At 42.1% G+C, this 18,176-nt stretch overlaps 1 protein-coding gene across 1 annotated transcript in view; it reads left to right on the forward strand.

Annotated features, from left to right (window-relative positions):
• The window catches only part of LOC117408955 (guanine nucleotide-binding protein subunit alpha-14), a 70,358-nt gene that overhangs the window by 44,060 nt on the left and 8,122 nt on the right, over window positions 1–18,176 (forward strand). Inside the window, exons 3-6 of the mRNA XM_034014425.2 lie at window positions 3,238–3,392; window positions 8,797–8,925; window positions 10,720–10,849; window positions 11,286–11,439. Of these exons, the coding sequence (XP_033870316.1) occupies window positions 3,238–3,392; window positions 8,797–8,925; window positions 10,720–10,849; window positions 11,286–11,439 (568 nt within the window). The remainder of the gene's footprint in view (window positions 1–3,237; window positions 3,393–8,796; window positions 8,926–10,719; window positions 10,850–11,285; window positions 11,440–18,176) is intronic.

Here is an 18,176-nt window from a genome sequence, read left to right on the forward strand (position 1 = left end):
GTTTCAGCATCAAGAAAGAGGTCTACTGTACAGTGCAGATTGGGGCTTGTTCGGCAGAAATAAACATCCAGCTTTCTTGATAATTACACAATAAGTGGTCAGTACAATCTTGATATAATTTGTTGTGATCAAGCAGACTTTGTTTTATACAAAAATCCAATCCATAGATCAGTTGCGATGAATACCAGTGGTTAACATCCAGCACAGGAATCTTGTATGTATTCAATCTTGTCTTATAACAAATATGATAAAGCATGTGTTCGGAAAATAAGAAAAGTATTTTACTACGTGGAATTTCATTTGTCAGTTTTTTATATTCACAACAAATGAAATAAGCCAAAAGCCCAAAATGTCATTAATGTAAAGAAACTATGTACAGCATATTGTACTGGTCTTACAAGTCTGTACACATACATCATGTACATTGAGGCAAAAACAGAAAACTGTTTTAAAGTGTAAATTAGCATTTATCTATTTTTGGAAAATAGGCGATAACTCTTCCTTGATTAGCAGTGAAACTTAATCAGTTGAACACTATATATATTCCCAAAACAACTTATTTCTTATTATATTTGATTTAAAATTGCAATTAGTCTCCTTTCATATCAGAAAAAAAAGTGCTAATCACAATTTTGAGTAAAAAAGCGTCTGGACCTTTATTTTCAGTAAAGCATTGTTTAAGTTACAGGATGATGTTCAGGCACCGCTCTGTTTGGTGTGCTTTTAAAATTACAAATAAATATATTAACATATAGTTCCTAGTGAACAATGGAGTTACCTGTGTAGAATAGACAGTTTCATTAAAAAAAACACACATAGGTTGAGAAATTATTAATTTACAAAGTTAAATTTTTTTTTATATAAAAAATAGCTCCCTCTTGTGGCTTTTTACAGCATTGTACAAACAGCCCAGTGATGAATACTCGTAAAAGCTCCCCCATTTCCATGTAATGTATAACACACCTTCTAACACAGAGAGCATGATGCACAGATGATTAGGCAATAAGTATATGTTTTTGATTACATTGTATATATTGTTCAAAAAACATGCATGGCAAAACAGCTTTTTAAAGTTAGAGTGAATAAGGAACATGTACAAATTGTACAAATTCTAAGATTCATTAGTGATTACTCATGTACTACCAATTTCCTCATCATGTTATGAAAACATTGCAAGTGCTAGTTCACGTTTTACCCTGTGAAACAAAAATATATAGTCATAAAGTCCACTCAAGGGATAAGTTGGTCTTTATAGAAAAGTGGACTTATTGTGATTAACACCAGTGTGTATATATACAGGGGTTAATCAGAGAGGTCACTATAGACAGATATTTAATACAGGCATTATTAGTTTATTTGGCTGACACCTTTTATCCAAGGCAACTTCCAGGTGTTATAGGGCAGTACAAGGTTACAGTGCAAGAACAATATTTAAGTATAGTGTAGTTTACAGTAAGTACAAATACTGCTAGAATACAATACGAGATAAGAAGTAACAATTTAGGATTAAAACAATTTGTATCTATAGTGACATAATAGTAATGCATCAGCTGAGCGTGCAGTAACATGGTGCTTAGGTCAGGCAAGTCCAGTGTGTAGTAGGAGGGGTAGATCAAGAGATCTGCAGTATAAAAAGGTGGGTCTGGAGGAGCTGGCGGAAATAAATAAAGTTTTGTACCAATGGCATTGTAACATTTAGTAGTAAAACACATTTTACTCTAACGTTGTAGATTTATGGTAAAATGATATGCATATTGCTCTGTGGTTTTAGACCTACCTCTACAGTATTTTACTTTTTTTAAAAAAAAAAAACATCTAAGGACTGCCCATCTTTTCTTGAATTCGTGCCTGGATACTTTAATTCAAAATACTGTATATATTCAGTATGGTATATTGTATTTTTGGTTTAAAATGTTTCAAAAATCTTAGCTATACTGCAAGAAAAATGATGTGATTTATATATGTTTTTTTCATCTACATTACAGGTAGACTAACATTTGCTGCAGGAGCCCACTGTGTATCATATAAAACACATATTGTGTTTACACCAGCAGAGAAATAAATACTTTTTTTTTTAAAGAATAAACCCTGCTTTGATACAATTTTTTCCCTTGTTGCAGTTTTCAAAAATACCGAACAGTGATGAAATAAAAAGTCACTTGCCTTTTGGTCATAAGACAAGTGCCTTTTAGATGGCATTGTTGTATAGCTTTATATGGATGGATAGAGGAGGAGCAAAGGCATGCGCCACAAATGTCCTCCTGGGCAACAAAGAAGACTGTAACCTTTTAGCTACTGTTACAGTGTACCATTCTTACATTGTGTTCAAAATCTTTGGGCACCTCACACCATGTGAAAGGGTGCTTATAAATGCTCGTGAGCTGTTAGCTGTCTAATCAGTGTGCAGCACCGCTGGAGCCTGGCGTTGACAGCTTGAAATACAGCACATCTCATCATACAAAGCACAGTGCTCATTATAATTTGCATTGCAAATTATGCCTGCCTTGTAGTCACAAGGCGTCTCTGTCTTGCATAACCTGTATTGAGTAGGTGGGAACCATATATTTAGCATTAAGCTACAAATTTCAATCATGTCAAATAAAGCCACACTTCTGGGAAAATGTAACACTTCAGTAACACTTTAGTTTAGGGATCTGTTATAAGTGATTATAAACAATCTAATTAACAGTTATATAATACGATTAGAAATAATAAGACTATTATTATACACTTTTGCTATTGTTTATAATTGCTTATTATGGATATAGTCTGTTTGTCTGTCTTTATATATCTGTGAGGTGAAAGTCCTGCCAGTGCATGTGTGTTAAATTCCTCCCTGCAGAAACACGTGATATTAATTAGGCTCCAGCCACAGGTGTATTTAATGGGTGATCTCAGGTGTTAGGGAGGAACGGTGCAGTGGTTTTTTTGTGTGTTTTTGTGAATTCTGTAAATAAATGCGCATAGGTGCTTAACGGTAGCATTTCTGGTGCCTTGAGTCTCCTTGCTGACACCACCTTGTCACAGTCTGTCTCAATGCTTTTTAGTTAATATACACTTTGCCATTGTTTTTTTTTTTTTGCTATTGTTTATAACCACTTATAACGAATCCCTAAACTAAGGTGTTAACCACTCTTCCCACACAGACTGAGATGTTACAGGTGTGATTTGTGTTCTTTTTTAAATGGTGTATAACAGTATCCAAGTAAATGCCATATTTCTCTTCTTTACCTGTAGGAAAATGCTGATTTGATTAAGGACATTGAGGTGGACAAAGTCAACACATTAGAGAAAAATCAATCCGAAGCAATCAAGAGTTTATGGAAGGATCCTGGGATTCAGGAGTGTTATGACAGACGGCGAGAATATCAGTTGTCTGATTCTGCAAAATAGTAAGTAAAGAGCTTTATTAATATATTGAGGTCTTATTATTTACTATACTATACTATTTTCTTTTTTTTACAAAATGCGATTGGTGAGAAATAAGTAAAATAATTGTTGCTGAATTACATACATAAAGCAGCCAGTAGTCCAAACATCAGCTGTCAATAGTCAACACATCAGCTGTTCCAAATGTCATAACATCCCACTCCTTTCCACTAAACAACTCGATTTAAAATCCCATATAAGATCCTGCATACTGTAGTTCTTGGAAAACTACTTGACATTAAACAGATAATCTGGTTCTACAACCTTACTACCATTCTTCACTACACAGTGTTCAGCAGTTTGCTATGTAGTCAGCACTGGGTCAAACAGTGACGCAGTTCAAATATTCACACCAGACAAGAACATTTTACCAGTATCGATTTGTACCTAAATGTAGTAGGTATCAACTGTAGTAGAAGTGTAAACACTTTAACTGTATAGTTACAAACTTTGCTTTGTAAAAACAGAAATAGTTCATGACAGCCATAAAATACAAATACACTGTTAGGAACTTCGTTCCCTTTCAAGTATGAATTGTAACCATTACCAAATAGGTATTTACCTCCTAAAGACCCAAATCCTGAAAATGGTACACCAAAGCTGCTGCTTGAGCCTGTGATGCGGTCATGGCCCTGTGCCCGAGGGCACAAAAGGACTGCGCTCGCTTATCTCAGCGCCATTTTTCCTTTCAAGACTGACCTGACAGAGAGCCTTGTTCAGATAAGTACAATTGTTGCTTATATCTGTTTTCATTTTGTATTTGATAATTAAACCAATCTCTGTAATAGTCTTTCTATTTACGCGTATTTGTGTGCTCTACAGTTTGTTGCTAGTTTCATCCCGCTGCGGCCTTGTGCCCCGCGAGAAGCCAGTGACTCGAGTTGCTCCTTCCTAGGGTTCCAGCAACATAAATCGTCTGACTTTGTGCTCTCCCCCAAGCTGCATAGCTCCGGCTGGAGCTTATTTTATTTCTCGTTTTTGCTTTTTAGCACTATGAGACATTTTATATTATTTATGTAATTGTTTAATTACTGTTTTTTGTTGAGAAAGTCTTTTTTCTTTGTGCCTTTTCTGTTTTACAGATACTATGCGCAGGCCTGTGCACCGTGGTGCTCAGTACACGTGGGCTCAACAGCACTGCGCCGGGCCGAGATACTTGCTTCGGTTGTTGTTGCTTGCAACTTCAACCCCAGTATCTTGATGCCGTTTTGGTGACAGCTTTTTAGCATCACCATTGCAAAGGCTTTTAGTCCATTCTAACAAGAATGAGCTTCCCTCAGTCTAAAATCCCATATAACGTTGCTTGTACATTGCCACCCGCGGTAACCGCAACCAGACGAATGCTTTTGATTCCGACATGGTACCGGACCAGTACCAAAACGGGACTGAGGTTACTGGTGCTAAAGTCACCGAACCGGTGCCGACCCGACCCATCCCAATACTGACCTGATTCTGAACTGGTACCAACCCAGTGCTAAAGCCACTGACTGGTACCGACCTGCTCCGGTTGGTGCCGACCAGGTTCTGAACCAATACTGAACCGGTTCTGAACCTGTCCCAACCCGGTTCCGACTGGGTACCGTCCCTGTACCGACCTGGTGCTAAAGTCACCGAACTGGTACCGAACCGCCCGGTCGTCACATACCACCAGATTGAGGCAACAGCTGTACAACCCTATACTTTACATTGCATTGCTTGTTCCTTGCATCATGCCCGGGTTCTAGCCCTGTGAGACGTGAAAGGGCAGTCTGCCTATGGAGGACAAGCACTGCAGGTGCGCTTCGCCTGGGGCCAGAGCATGCCAAGGAGGCACTGGTTAACTGCAGCTTCTGTGAATTTTGTGCTCCTTTCTCCACTTAAGAGGTTATCCCGCAGCTCTAAGGAACACTCTGTGTCCCTTACTTCTGCTCAGCATTCTCCCCCATCACCCTCTCATGGAGAGGTTGCTTCGTCCTCGCCCCATGGCTCTGTGCCATGGGAGAGCGGACAACGTAGCCCAGGCAGGAAACCGTCTTCACGGTCTTCCGTTCCAGGCGATCTGCAGACTCAGAGCACTTGGGGCCCCACGGGACTACAAGCACAGATTGGCCACAGGAGGACATACTGTTCATCGCTGCCTCTAAGGAGGTGGGCGAAAAGGAACTTGCCTTCCCGTCTGGGGACGTGGAGTCGGACAGCATGTCTCCAGTGGTAAAGCTTTCCCTGTCAGGGTTCATACCGCAAAAAAAAAGGGCTACTAGAACCTTGCAAGTGCCCTGGCCTACAGCAACTGAAACAAGGCAATCAATTTTTGACTAGTACCCTACCTCCTCTCTCATATCCCCCCCCCCCCGTTCACAGCTCCTACTGTTTCCCGTATGATGGATGCCTTATATACTGTCTTAGTCCAGGTGCCTAATTTGGTGATGCTATCCAAGGATGCTGCCTGCCCTAACGAGCAGTGCCGGGTTGTTCGCCGCACGGCTAGAGAATTACAACAGCATCCTGGTAGCCTACCAGTTGCATTTGCTGTGGTCCCTCTCCACGAACCACAGGACCTCACCACAACAGCTGATGAGCTGTGCCTGGTGAACAAACACCTGCTCCGTGTGTCCAAACTCAACGGACAGGCTGTAGGCAGAAACCTGGCATGGGTGCCTGACAGGGACAAAGCACCACTGTTGGACGCCAGAGTCACTCCAAGGCATACGTTTGGTCCTGTGGTGGAGGAGATGCTACACCGCTTTCACCACGCGTGAGAATCCACTAAAGAGCTGGTCCACCTGCTTCCCAAGCGACCACCTCCAGCAGCAAGCTAGTGCCCTAGGGCCCAGCAGCCAAAAAAAACTGGCACAGCTGGCTGTGCCCGCTGCCAGAGGCGATGCTCCGGACCGGCCAGTGGCTACTCGCCTCGGAGGCCATAATAGGTTACGCTGCCCTTTGCAAAGACAGAAGACGCAGGCTAAGCCACAGGCGAAGCAGCAGCCCTAGGAGTTTGCTGCCACAGGCCAGGGCCCCTTCTCAGGGAGTCATCTTGACTATTGGCGCAGGTGCACCATAGGCATCTGGGTGCTTACTACCATTCAGACTAGCTATTCACTATGATTTAAGCACGGTGCCCCTCCCATTGGGTCGTGACTATAACATTAGTCACAAATCCACAAGACGCTGCTCCGGTGTCTCAGGAGGTGACAGCTTTGCTGTAAAAATGGGCTATTGGCACAATAGACCCCTGCCAGTTGGCCCCATTGAGACTTAAAGTCAGAGTACTCAACTAGCTAGACAACTGGCTAATTGAGTCTCCAGCTCAGGCAGAGGCCCACAGGGAACTTCAATGGTTGGGCTTTACGTTGAATCATGTGAAGAGTTAGCTCACACCTTTCCAGACGTGTACTTGGTCTCTGTGTCCATGCTGAGCACAGAGAATAGCCGCCTGTTCGGAGCACTTTCAGCTCAACAGAGCACCAACGGTATGACGTCCCAGAAATTTCTGGGTCTAATGGCAGCAGCTTCCCAGACTCATCTTTTGGGTGTCCTGCATATGCGCCCTCTGTAGGCCTTCCAGCCCACATTGAACAGCGACCGCCTGTTGACAGAGTCTGTCTGAGGGCACTTTCTGGTGAAACAGCTGGCCCAACTACGCTTAGACATAGCGCTGGGCAATGACACTACAAGGTGCCCCCAGTCTGGGCTGGGGCGCTGTGTAAAATGGCCAAGGCATGCAAGGGGTGTGGAACCCCCCATGGTAGGGTCTCCACGTTAATGTTTTTAGAGCTGCAGTCAGTTTAACTGGCCTTGCAAAACTTTTTGCAAGCGGTTCAAGTGAGACATGTGCTGGTCCGCAACCACCAGGGCGGCCTGCAGTCGGCCAGTCTTGATTGTGTGGCTCACAAGCTTTGATGTGGGCGCACGAGAACCTCCTTTCACTTCGGGCAGTTCACCTGCCGGGGTGATCCACATACTGTGGACCCCCTTTTCAAAGGGATTCCCCAGCAGCCGAGGTGGTGAGCGTCATCTGGGAAAGGTTCGGGAGAGCAGAGATAGACCTCTTTCAGTGGGAATCAACCTATTGTCCCTTGCAGCTCTGGGTCTAGACCCCGAACGGCTGCATTCAAGCCTTCTGTGACTTTCCAACAGGGTTTTTGACCCTCTACAGAATGCCAGGGCAGCACCACACATTCACAGTACGCGTACAAGTGGGCCGACTTTCAGATGTGGTGTCTGCCTCGTGGGTTCGACCCCACGACTTGTCCCATGGCGGTTATACTGCAATTTTTGTAGGACTTTTATGATAAGGGGAAATCCCCCTCTACGTTAAAGGTCTATCTGGCAGCTATTCAGCTTGCCATGTCAAGATTGACTTTTTCTCCCCAGGAACTCACTTCCTGGCAAGGCGATTTTGAGAGGGATTCGGCGGCTTCATCCTGACTAAGCAGTGGCTGTCCAAGTGGATAGCAGATACAGTCAAGACTGCCTATGAGCTGGCCAACTTGTCCTCTCCAGGAAAGCTCACAGCCCATTCAAACAGGGGCCTTGTAACTTTGTGGGCTTTATTCCAGGGTGCATCTGTCGAGGACATATACAATGCTGCGGTGTGGGCTACTCCCCATATCTTTATTAAGTTCTACAGGCTAAATGTCATGGATCCTCAAAACCCTGGTTTGTATTAAGAGCAGCTTCCCAGTCGACCCTTCTAACAAGACATAGAGGTGAAACTCTCCCTCAAATTTCACCCTAGCTACTTGTTATTGGGGTTCCGAATGGTAACACACATGGCAGCTTTAGGCTTAGCTTTGTAGCATTCCGGTCGTTCCGCAAATCTTGCCCTTGCAATGGCTTTGGTACACTCACCCATTCGATAATGGTTACATGTTGTACTTGAAAGGGAACGTTAGGTTATTATCATAACCCTGGTTACCTGAAAAAGAAATGTAACCATTAACCTTCAAGGTCAACACATCCATGATTGCAGCAGGCTTGAAGCAAAATTGACGCAGAGATCTGTGAGCACACTTTGATCCTGTGACGCAGTCGTGCCCTTGGGGGCGGGGCCACGACTGCGTCACAGGATCAAAGAGCAGCTTTGCTATACAATTTTCAGGATTCAGGTCTTTAGGAGGTAAATATCCATTCGGTAATGGTTACATTTTTATTTCAGGGAACCAGGGTTATGATAATAACTTTAATGTTCTTATACATTTTCAGGAAATCTGAAGTACAGTAGGTCATGCAGCCATTTTTCTCTGATGTTGTCTGTGTAAAACAATTGCTGCAGATACCAGAATACATAATTTAGTTTCTCACTACTGACTATTGTTGTATTTTGCTGGTTAATCATGAGTGGTTTGAAGTGGTTAATAAACATGTCTATGCAATTTTATCGTACAGTTACCTTGATGGCTTAGAACGCATTTCAGTTCCATCATACATACCAACCCAGCAAGATGTCCTTCGAGTCAGAGTGCCCACAACTGGAATCATTGAATATCCTTTTGACCTAGAAAACGTCATCTTCAGGTATTCTTGATAGTCCATCAAAGTATAACCAGTCATAATAAAGTATTTTGTTTTATTATGAAACAAGACCAACTTTATGGCAATTTTTTTATTTTATTTTTGCTTTGCAAAAAATATTGTCTTGATCGAACATATTGAATATGGACAAACTGCAACAGCAAATTGTATAGTGCAAAGATATACAGAAGTAGCAAACTCTTATTGCTGTCTCCCATAGGACTGTGTTCTGCAGATTGCATCTCTGACATTAATTATGTAGATAAAAGCTATCTGTTAGAGTTCAGTTTCAGTAACAAGGTCACAAATCTAACAATCTAGAGGGATGGAAGTTGTCAAATGCTCCTGTTTACGGAACTGTGCATCTTAAGTTTCCAGAGAAACCATCTCAAAAGTTATGACTATAGAGCATTGACTTCCCCAAAAGCAATGATAAGTAGTAACCATTCAGTAATGGTCACATAGTCATGCAGGATAATTTAAACACCTTGTGATGTAGAATCAGTGTAGTCCAGGCTGCATACAGGCCCTGTATACCGTAAAACTTTAAATAAATACCCCAGCATCTATTTACAATATTTGCCAGTAGCCCCTGCGCCTATTGGAGCCCGGCGACTATTGAGACTCGCGGTTTATTATGTAAGATCACTAACATCTGCAAATAATTCAGATGCAATCATGAAAAAGCTGCCTGCACACAACCTTATAGAGACAACATAAGCAAATTACAACATTCCAGCAACGTCATTAAAGGTTGTGTCAGTGGGTAATAACAGTTTGTATTGTAATAATAATAAAAATAGTAAAATCCACTAAAGACAGCCCTGTACATATCGAAACACAAGCGTGTATTAAGGTAGACTTGCAGCACAATAAAAAAACAAACATGGTTTTAAAATTAATAAAAGCAGGAAGTATCATCTTCATTAACACATATTATATTTATTGTTCACCCTTAAAATGTGTACATTGGTAAGCATGGACAATCGATGAAAAATTAACTAGCAACGAAAATTCATTGCAAAACAACCGCATGAAATATTGTGTCAATACAAAAAAATAAGTTCATACTGTTGGCCCACAACACACTAAAAAATGCTTCAAACTGCTTAAAGATAAATAAAATCAATACAAGTACCAGTTTTATCACAAAATCAAAGCCAAAGTGTCCAATTTGTTTTTATAACGTGTACATTGATAAATAAGAACGTTGGAAAAGGAACAAAATACGAATATTCATTGCAAGACTCAAATGCACGAAATACTGTTAATACAAAAAAAAAGAAAAAACACGTACAAATACACTGAAAGGCAAACCTGTTAATATCAGAAAGCAAGTTTGTATTTTACTTACTTTCAGCACGCTCAAAAAAGCTTCACAATTGGTTTTAAAATGAATAACATCACAAAAAAAAAAACTGTTTGCATTACGTGTACCTTAAAATAAGTTAAATTCAGTTTTCTTATCATTCATCTTGAGCCTCAGGGTCTCTTCATCGCTGTTGAAAAACAAATTGGTAAGCTCGCTGTACAGCCATGTGTGTGTATTCACTGGAACATTCAGTATGACGTGCATTATATTATTATTCATAACCTGGAGTTTAAAAGAGACCTGGCGTCTATTTAACACATTTCCCAGAAGCCCCGGCACTTATTAGAGACCTGGCAAGTATTGGCAAATATTAAAATTTTTATGGTACTATTCACAGTGTTCATTTAGCACTTTGAAACATATCTAATACATTTTGTGGGCACATGACATTCATGACATCTTGTTCTGGGTTTTGTCTGTTGCAGAATGGTAGATGTAGGAGGTCAGCGATCTGAAAGGAGGAAGTGGATTCACTGTTTTGAGAATGTTACCTCCATCATTTTCCTAGTTGCATTAAGTGAATATGACCAGGTCCTCGCTGAGTGCGACAATGAGGTAAGTTTTTTAAACTATGCCACTCTATCTTTTAAAAAAAGAAAAGGTTCCAAATCAATGTAGAGGGTAAGAATGTAATATTTTCTGCTGCAAATTAATGAATTTCCATGTTAAAACACACACCAGTCAATTATTTTAGTTAATTAATTGTTATGATTCATGGATGCAGGTATGCCCTTTTTGTGTTGGGCTATTTTATATTTGCCATATCAGAAGATTATTTATAAATACCACCCTTTCATAAATTCATTAAATGTCAAAATGTTTGTCCATTATTGGACAGGATAGTACAAACCAGATTGTTTCAATTTGAATCTAGCAGAATATATATATACATTTAAGGAAAGTGTTGTTCAGACTTTCACACCAGGATTTACACCTTTACAAAATGTTTAAAATTGGACTGATGATGGAAAGTGTTTGCTTTTGTTCCTAGAATCGAATGGAAGAGAGCAAAGCCCTATTTAAAACGATCATCACATACCCCTGGTTTCAGAATTCGTCTGTCATTCTTTTCTTGAACAAAAAGGACATTCTAGAAGAGAAGATAGTATATTCTGATGTAGTTGACTACTTTCCTGAATTTGATGGTGAGTTTAGTCCTTGTTTTTGTATTGCTTAGTCCATTACAAGCTATTGCAGCATAAAAATACAAATTGTAAAATGAATGATTATCTTGTCTTCACTGAACTGTAAAAGCTCTATTTGAATGCAAGTATTCACTGAAAACAAGAAAACCTGTGTGGTACATTATGTACAGTTGCAGACAAAAGTATTGGCACCCTATGCTTGTTATACCATAATTCAAAATAATAGACCACTTTTTAAATAAAAAAGAGCAAAATATACAATTTCTAGTCATTTAACAAATAATCTTTATAAAAAAAAACACACTTATTTCATTTACAGTATTTGTTCATGACAAAAGTATTGGCACCACAGCTTTAGTATTTTGTGTGTCCTCCTTTTGCTTTTATTATGGCTTTCAGATGTTTGATACTTCTGTATGTTACATCTTGTTGGTGAAATCCGGGGTCATTCTGTCTGAGATCTGGTGATTTGCAAAGGCCATTCCAGAACTTCGCTTTCTTCAAGAATTCCAAGTTGAAGTATGCTTTGGTCAGTGTCGTGTTGGAAGATAAACTCTGCCAGTCAGCTTATGAGCAGATTATATCTTTGAAGAATGTTTTGATTCATGGCTGCATTTATTCGAACTTCAATCACATAAATGTCTCCAGACCCTGAACTGCTGAAACACCCACATACCATGATCAAACCACCTCCATGTTTAACTTTGGGTACAAGGTTCCCTTTCAAGTACGTAATGTAACCATTACCGAATGGATATTTACCTCCTAAAGACCCGAATCCTGAACATTGTATATCAAAGCTGCTCTTTGAGCCTGTGACGCAGTCATGGCCCCGCCCCTGAGGGTACAAAAGGACTGCGCTCACAGATCTCAGCGCCATTTTTCCTTTCAAGACTGACTTGATGGAGAGCCTTGTTTGGATAAGTACATTTGTTGTTTATATCTGTGTATATTTCACATTTTATGTGTTTTTACACACTTTGTATGTGATAATTAAATTGCCGTAATAGTTTTTCTATTTGCACGTAAAGCCAGCAGCTCTTTCCCAGGGATACAGCAAAATAAGTCAGCTGACTGTGTGCTCTCCACCCAGGCGGCATAGCTCCAACTGGAGCATATTTTATTTCTTGTTTTTGCTTTTTAGCACTATAAGGGACGTTTTTTTATTATTTATGTAATTGTTTAATGACTGTTTTTTTTGTTGAGAACAGCTGCTGGGCTCAGCAGCACTGCGCAGCACCAAGCTACTCGCTTCGGTTGCTTGCAACTTCAACCCCAGTATCTTGATGCCATTTTGGTGACAGCTTTTACCATCACCATTGCAAAGGCTGTTAGTCCATTCTAACAAGCAGGCTTCCCTCAGTCTCGTGTTGGTACTGACTTAGTGGCTTTTACAGGTGGACATCGCTGTACGTTGCCACCCACGGTGACTGTGAACCGGTGGACCCGTACCAAACGGTACTGAGGTCACCGACCCGCTTCCACTCCCGACCCAGTACCGTAACGGTACTGAACCGTTACCGGTACAGTCCTAGTACCAACCTGGTGCTAAAGTCATCGAAATAACCCGTACCGACCCGGTTCCAGCCCACTACCGCCCGGTGCCAAGGTCACCGGTCTGGTACCGAAGCGGTCCTGCTCGGATCTTGACCAGCCCGGTTGATATACAGTGCCTTGCAAAAGTATTCAGACCCCTGACCAATTCTCTCATATTACTGAATTACAAATGGTACATTGAAATTTCGTTCTGTTTGATATTTTATTTTAAAACACTGAAACTCAAAATCAATTATTGTAAGGTGACATTGGTTTTATGTTGGGAAATATTTTTAAGAAAAATAAAAAACTGAAATATCTTGCTTGCATAAGTATTCAACCCCCACACATGAATATTTGGTAGAGCCACCTTTCAATGCAATAACAGCTTTAAGTCTTTTGGGGTAAGTATGTACCAGCTTTGCACACAGTGTCGGAGTGATTTTGGCCCATTCTTCTTGGCAGATTTGCTCCAGGTTGTTCAGGTTGGTTGGACGACGCTTGTGGACCACAATTTTCAAATAGTGCCACAGATTCTCAATGGGATTGAGATGAGGACTTTGACTGGGCCACTGTAGGACATTCACCTTTTTGTTCTTGAGCCACTCCAATGTTGCTTTGGCCTTGTGCTTGGGATCATTGTTCTGCTGAAAGGTGAATTTCCTCCCAAGCTTCAGTTTTTTAGCCGACTGAAGCAGGTTCTCTTGCAGTATTTCCCTGTATTTTGCTCCATCCATTCTTCCTTCAATTTTAACAAGATGCCCAGTCCCTGCTGATGAGAAGCATCCCCACAGCATGATGCTGCCACCACCATACTTCACTGTAGGGATGGTGTGTCTTGAGGCATGGGCAGTGTTAGGTTTGCGCCACACATAGAGCTTTTTGGCCAAAACTCAAAGCGCTATCTTGGTCTCATCTGACCACAAAACCTTTTCCCACATCGCAGCTGGGTCACTCTCATGCTTTCTGGCAAACTCCAGACGTGCTTTCAGATGGTACTTTTTGAGTAACGGCTTCTTTCTTGCCACCCTCCCATACAGGCAGAGCTCTTGGTATGGTTGACTGGTGCACCATTACTCCACTCCCAGCCACTGAACTCTGTAGCTCCTTCAAAGTGATTGTTGGCCTCTGTGGCTTCTCTCACAAGTCTCCTTCTTGTTTGAGCGCTGAGTTTTGAGGGACGGCCTTTTCTTGGCAGTGCCTGGGTGGTGTGATGCAGCTTCCACTTCCTGATTATTGATCCAACTGTGCTCACTGGGATATCCAAACACTTGGATATTATTTTGTACCCTTTCCCTAATCTATGCATTTGTATTACTTTATCTCTAACTTCTGTAGAATGCTCTTTGGTCTTCATTTTCCTTCAGATTCACAGCCTGACCAATGATCCTTCAACAGTGGGGTTTTTATCCAGAAAATGTGACAGCAACTTTAATGGTTCACAGGTGGAGGCCAATGGTAAGGTAATTGTGTCCTCGTTAGGGCAATTTCTTTCATCGGTGTAAACTGGGAGCTTCCACAGCACGGGTTGAATACTTATGCAAGCAAGATATTTCAGTTTTTTATTTTTCTTAAAAATATTTCCCAACATAAAACCAATGTCACCTTACAATAATTGATTTTGAGTTTCAGTGTTTTAAAATAAAATATCAAACAGAACGAAATTTCAATGTACCATTTGTAATTCAGTAATATGAGAGAATTGGTCAGGGGTCTGAATACATTTGCAAGGCACTGTATATGTAAGCAGATTGATGCAGCAACTGTATAACAGTATACTGCATTGCTTGTTCACTGCATCGCTTGTTCACTGCATCATGATTTATCCCTGTGTGACATGAAAGGCCAGTCTGCCTATTGAGGACAAAAGGCAGATGTTCTTCCTTCCTGGGGCCAGAGCATGCCAAGGAGGCAGTGGCTAATCGTAGCTTCTGCGAGTTTTGTGTCCCTTTCTCCACGCGAACTCTTGAGAAAAGGTTGTACAGCAGCTCTAAGGAATATTCTGCGTCCCTTACACCTGCTCAGTGTTCTTAGAGAGGTGACTGTGTCCTTACCCAATGGTCCTGTGCCAAGGGAGTGGATGACGCACCCGAGAAATTAGCCACGGTCTTCCTCATTCTCCTCGAGCTCTGCCTCTCCTTCCCCTCCCCCGCGGAAGAGGAAGAAGAGTCACTGTTCCAGGCGATTGGCAGACTCGGAGCAGATGGAAAAGGAAAAGCAGATGGGCAGCTGTTTCCAACCAAGGAACTGTTTTCACTGAATTACTGCGGGACCATTTGGTGCCACCTGCCTCGCCTGTCCCCCCATGGGAGCTGGCGTTCCTGTCTGAGGAGAGCTCATACAGCTAATTAAGCGGGTCACTGCAATCTTGCAAGTGCCCTGGCCTACAGCAGGGGAAACAAGGCAGTCAATTTTTGATGAGGCGCATACCGCCTCTCCCATATCCCCCCAGTTTACCTGGATTTTCTATATGAAATCCAGTCTTCCTGGGACCATCCAGCAACAGTTCCTGCTGTTTCCTGGTCCATGGACACCCTATATAGGATGCATGATGCGGAAAAGCTGGGCCTGGCCCATTTTCTGCCGGCTGAGGCTTATATTGCTGCCTTGGTCCAGATGCCCAATTTGGCACTTCTATCCAAGGACATTGCCTGCCCTAACAAGCAGTACTGGGTTTCTGAGGTAATCCTCAAAAGTGCCTATTCAGCTGGGCATTCGCCGCATGGCTAGGGAACCACAATAGCCTCCTGGTAGCCTACCAGTCGCATTTGCTGCGCTCCCTCTCTGAGAACCACAGGCCCTCACCACAACAGCTGGATGAGCTGCGACTGGTTAACAAAAAACGGCTGTAGGTAGAAACCTGGCTGCGCCAGTAGCCGCATGCAGGTAGCTTTTGCTTTCCCAGACACGTTTGTCTGCTGGGGACAAAGCACCGCTGTTGGACGCCCCAATCAATCCAGGCGTTGGTTTGGTCCTGCGGCGGACGAAATGCTGCAGCACTCTCATCGCGCATGGGAATCCACTAAGGAGCTGTTTCACCTGCTTCCCATGCGACCACCTCCAGTACGTAATCCAGCGGCAATTTGGCACCCTAGGCCACAGCAGCCTTAAAGACTGGAACAGCCAGCTGCCTCTGCTGCCAGAGGGGATGTTCGGGACTGGCCTGCAGCTGCTTGCCACGGAGGCTTTAATAGGTTCTGCCACCCTGCACAGAGACAGAAGCGGCAGGCCGAGCAGCAGCCCTAGGAGTTTGCTGCCACAGGCCCAGGGCCCCATTTTCAGGGAGCCATCTGGAGTATTGGCATCAGTGCACCACAGATATCTGGGTGCTTACTACCATTCAGATCGGCAGATCAGGTGGTGTCTCAGGAGATAGAAGCTCTGCTGCAAAAACGGGCTATTAGCATGATAGACCCCCTCCAGTTTGAGGAAGGGTTCTACTCCAGGTACTTCCTAGTGCCCAAGCGGGATGGTGGATCTTCGACCTCAGACAGGTCAATCTGTATCTAAGCTGAAGGAGGTTCAAAATGTTGACGATGCAACAGCTGTTGCATTCAATCAGGCCAGGTGACTGGTTCACCACGGTGGACCTCAAACACGCCTATTTTCACATCCCCATAAAATCAGCACACAGGAAGTACCTGCACTTTGCCTTTCAGGGAACAGCGTACGTGTCTTGCCATTTGGCCTCTCCATAGCTCCACATGCCTTCTCGAAGTGCATGGAAGCTATCTTGGCACCATTGAGACTCAAAGGTGTCAGAGTACTCAGTTATCTGGACGACTGGCTCATTTGTGTCTCTAGCACAGGCAGAGGCCCACACAGAATTTTTCACCGGCCACTTTCAACGGTTGGGCCTTACAGTGAATCATGCAAAGAGCCAACTCAGGCCTTCCCAGACAGCCTCCTGTCTCTGAGTTTGCATGGACTCCAGGTGCATGCTGGCCACTCTGTTGGACGGCAGAGTGCACAGAATAGCCACCTATTTGGAGCTCTTTCAGCTCAACAAATCAGGCTTAAAGAAAAATGATGCTGAGATCTGTGAGCGCAGTTCTTTTGTGCCCTCGGGGGCTGGGCAACGACTGTGTTACATGCCAAGAGAGCAGCTTTGGTATACAGTTTTCAGGGTTCGGGTCTTTAGGAGGTTAATACCCATTTGATAATGGTTACATTTCTATTTCAGCGAATCAGGGTTATGATAATAACCTAACATTTTATTCATTTTCTTAAGGCTTTCCCTTTTTTTTCTCCAAAAATACTGTGGTCCATTTTTGGGGAAAAGTTATATTTTAGTCTCATTGGACCAGAGACATTTGTTGAAGAAAGCTTCAGATTCCTGTTTATATTTCTTGGAAAATTTTAGACAGCTTGTTTTATTAATATTCTTGAAAAGTAGTTTGCAGTGAGGTCTACGTGCATACAACTCTCCTGTGTTCAGGTGCCTCTGTATAGTTCTTTCATGCACTATTATGCCTGATGCGTCTAAATATTTAAATAAGTCTTTGGCTGTTAATTGTAAGAAAACAAGGCCTAATATTTTCTTAATATCTATTGAGACCTGAGAGTAAAAATGACCAGACAGAACTAACAACTTCAAATCACAATAATCAGGTTTTATTATCAACATACAGGTAAAATTATACAGAGAAATTCACTACTTCTAGAGTTTATGAATTAGCCCTAATACAGAGTAACCGATAAAGTAAAATACTTAGGTATTAGCACTGGACAATTGGCGCATGGCAGCCTCTCCTGTATTCTTCAACTGTGAGTGGGTTTAACATCGTAACAATACATAAACCCACAAACCTGACCTCAGCCCACAATAGATACATTGTACAACCCCCAAACTGATTCACATTCCTAAGGTGAGCTCACAAGATAAGACCGAGAGAGAGAGAGGGGGAAGGGAAAGATTTTATATATATGTATATAGATAGACAGATAGATAGATAGATAGATAAAGAGAGAGACACACAAACTGTGATGTCCACACACACACAAGGATGGAAATCAGACTCCTATTGCATAGCACTTTCACACATTCCTAGCAACCATTACATGTATTAATTCAGTTATCAGCAAAAAATAGTCAGTTAAATGATTATTAAAAGTCTATTATAAATACGAAAATTGTCAAAAAACAGATGTTACATAATCTTGGACCTGTGGTACATCTTGATTATGACTCTGATTGTGGA

Source organism: Acipenser ruthenus, chromosome 2 (genome assembly GCF_902713425.1).
Source record: "Acipenser ruthenus chromosome 2, fAciRut3.2 maternal haplotype, whole genome shotgun sequence".
NCBI lineage: Eukaryota > Metazoa > Chordata > Actinopteri > Acipenseriformes > Acipenseridae > Acipenser > Acipenser ruthenus.